This window comes from Lactuca serriola, chromosome 4 (genome assembly GCF_051521515.1).
Source record: "Lactuca serriola cultivar US96UC23 chromosome 4, Lser_US96UC23_V15, whole genome shotgun sequence".
Taxonomy (NCBI): Eukaryota; Viridiplantae; Streptophyta; class Magnoliopsida; order Asterales; family Asteraceae; genus Lactuca; species Lactuca serriola.
In genome coordinates, this window is record NC_136411.1 from 240,335,987 (window position 1) to 240,339,389 (window position 3,403).

The 3,403-nt window shown below is 32.9% G+C and overlaps 1 protein-coding gene across 1 annotated transcript; it reads left to right on the forward strand.

Moving 5' to 3' along the window:
* The first annotated feature begins 1,236 nt into the window (after positions 1-1,236).
* On the forward strand, positions 1,237-1,707 carry LOC145099259 (uncharacterized). Its single transcript, XM_079036850.1, has one exon. The coding sequence runs from the start codon at positions 1,237-1,239 to the stop codon at positions 1,705-1,707; it is 471 nt and encodes a 156-aa protein (XP_078892976.1).
* Positions 1,708-3,403: the final 1,696 nt, after the last annotated feature.

Consider the following 3,403-nt stretch of genomic DNA (forward strand, 5'->3'; position numbering starts at 1 on the left):
GAAAATATATAAAACAAAACATATTCTATATTGTAGACATGAAAGGTTAAAATTTTCATAACTAAACCAAAAATAATGATTTAGGAAATAACAGTAAAAATACCAAGTCGATGTATCATTCATTGTCATTTTACAACCCAAACACATGAAAATTCAATATTTCAATTTTTTCCAACCCAAATATATTTTCATACCAAGTTTTCATAGATAAAATACGACTAACCAAGTTTGAGCTACAAAATGATGGAACATGTTAGTTTAAACTTTAAACATGAACATATGCAATATCACAAAAAGATAGGTGTTTTTTATAGTACCAAGGATGCCTTCAACCCAAATCTCTAGGCCAACAATGACTCCCTCCACCTTAGGCTACCCGGTATGGGGGCTTCTTCACACGTCTTGGGCTGAGGTGGCAACCTCTCCCACGCGTGAACACCGCCCCCAAGTCCAGTGGGCTGCGTGTGGTGTGAGGCGGAAGACGGACGAAGACAGACTATTTGATTGGCCAATAAAATTCCGAACGTTACAACCGACCGTTATATCCATTAAAAAAGATAACTTTTTTTTTCAAATTCTCTATATATACATCCACTTTATTCACAATTTCCACTAAACCACACCCACATTTTTTCAAAACAAACACACACATCAAACCAAAAAATAAATAATTTTCCACCTCCAATTATTTCGTCTTCCGATGATAACGATTCCGATGATGATTTTATTTTGTATACGCTATTATCCGCGACACGAGACGTGGTACATGAGAGGGGCGAAAGTTTAAACGTCGACAAGAAGCATAGAAAATGGATCAACCGGGATCGAGAGGCGGCACATGAACTTTTGGTACGTGATTATTTTGCCGTTAGTAGTTTATATGATCTATCTAAATTCGAAGAACGTTTTCGTATTAGTAGAACTTTATTTTTACGTATAGCTAGAGATTTGGCACGTAATTATGAATTTTTTCAATTACGATGGGATGCTAGAGGTAAACGCGGTTTTACTACAATATAAAAATGTACGGTCGCTCTTAGACAGTTGGGATATGGTATAACCGCATACGCATCAGATGAGTATCTGAAAATACCTGAGAGGACGGGTCGAGAGTGTACATATTTATTTTGTGAGTATGTCATAGAGCTTTACCGTGATATATACTTGTGACATCCGACTAAAAGGGATGTCGAACAGTTGTATGCCGCACCTCAAGCGAAACATGGTTTTCCAGGGATGCTTGTTAGCATTGATTGTACACATTGGGAGTGGGAAAATTGTCCCAACGCGTGGCGTGGCCAGTTCACGCGAGGTGATCATGAGGTGCCGACTGTTATTTTGGAGGCGGTGGTTTCAAATGACCTATGGTTTTGGCATGCATTCTTTGGTATGGTCGGGTCAAACAATGACTTGAATGTGCTCCAAGCGTCTCCGATATTTAACGATATTTTACAGGGCAAAGCACCAGAAATGCCATATGTTGTCAATGGAATTGAATACAAGTATGGGTATTACCTAGGTGATGGGATATATCCAGAATACACTACATTTGTCAAGTCATACACTTTTCCAGCCGACAATAAACGGAAAATGTTCAAGTTAGCACAAGAATCTGCAAGGAAGGATGTAGAACGGGCGTTTGGAATCCTCAAACAAAAGTGGCACATAATCAAACATCTGGCACGAACATGGGACAGAGAAAATTAAGGACGGTGTTGACTGCTTGTGCTATTTTACATAACATGATAATAGAAGAAGATGGTAGGGCTATTTGCTCATATACCACAAACGATATACTTAACCCACCCGCAGTAATACAAGTTGGCAGTCCGACATACTTCTCAAGGGTTTTGGAAATACAAAACCGTGAACCACATCACAATATACGACACGATTTGACCGAATACATATGGGAACGACAATTTCAAGGGCAAAATGACGGTGAAGACGACAATGATGACGATGGTGACGATGAGGAGGATGACGATGGTGGCGACGAGGCGAATGATACCAGTGACGACAACGACGACGATTAGAATTTTTCTATGTTTTTTATGTTTTTTAATTTTTATTTTATTTAGACAATGTAATGTTATTTTTCTATGTTTTTTATGTTTTTTAATTTTTATTTTATTTAGACAATGTAATGTTTAATTTTACTAATTTAAGTTTTAAATTTCTATGTTTTAATTAATGAAATGTGCTCTTATTTTTTTATGTTTTAAAAAATTAATGTATGTTATAAATTATGCTTTTTAATTAATATAATGTTCAAAAAATAAAAAAAATTAATTTTTTTTTTAAGTGGAGTGGTAACAATTTCCAGTCTTTAGTGGATTGGTGATGGGTTGGGTGTGAAGCTGACATGACGCACATGTGGCAGCACTTTTCCGGTGGGGTGGATGTGACCACTCCCCATAGCCTTAAAGATTATAAAACTCTGACAATTATTTTATTAAACAAATACTAAAAAAAAGAAGGCGGCTTTGTAAATGGATCTATCTATTTTCTATAGTTATATTTATGTAATTATTAATATACGGTGATATTAAAATAAAAAAATGTGATTGATAAATTTAAAAGGAATCTACACGGGTACTCCAAAATAACATAAAAATGCTTATTATTGTAAGATTAAATCACACCTTTTTTATTATATTATTTTATTAAATATAATAATTATAGTATATAAATCATCATTACTTAATTTTCCGTAATATTAAATCATACTTTTTCTATTATATTATTATTTTATTAAAATTAAAGTATAATAATTTTTATAGTATATAAACCATTATTACTTAACTTTCAGTAATATACTTTATATAACGAAAAAGAACTTATTAAAAACTGAGATTAAATATGTATATTTTGTAAGGTGTAGGTTTTCTTAAATCACCTAATAAATTTTTGTAATTATGTGTAATAGTTTTTGTGGGTGATGGAGCCGATGATTTTTATGGTAGGTGAGATGTTAAGGTTAGGGGAGTCGTCACATTCAAGTTATCGGAAAAGCAAGCGTTGCCAACTCGACATCATCTCAGCTCCACTACCAACTCATTAGACATTGGAAATGGTTACCACTCCATAATATTTTTTTTTTAACATTAAATTAAATAAAAAAGATAAATAAATATTTTACATTAATTAAATCACGTTACATTAATTAAAAAACATAGAAAATTAAACCTAAAAAATAGAAAATTAAAGATAAATTACTAAAAAAACATAGAAAATTAAACATAAATTACCAAAAAAACATTAAAAAAATTAAACATAAATTGCGAAAAAAACATAGAATCTAGTTGAGATATTTTTCGAGAACTTGTCGTTGAATTTTTTAAAAACGCACTTAAATTTTTCAGGTCCAGATCCGATTGCGGCTTCGTGTTGAAAAATGCGC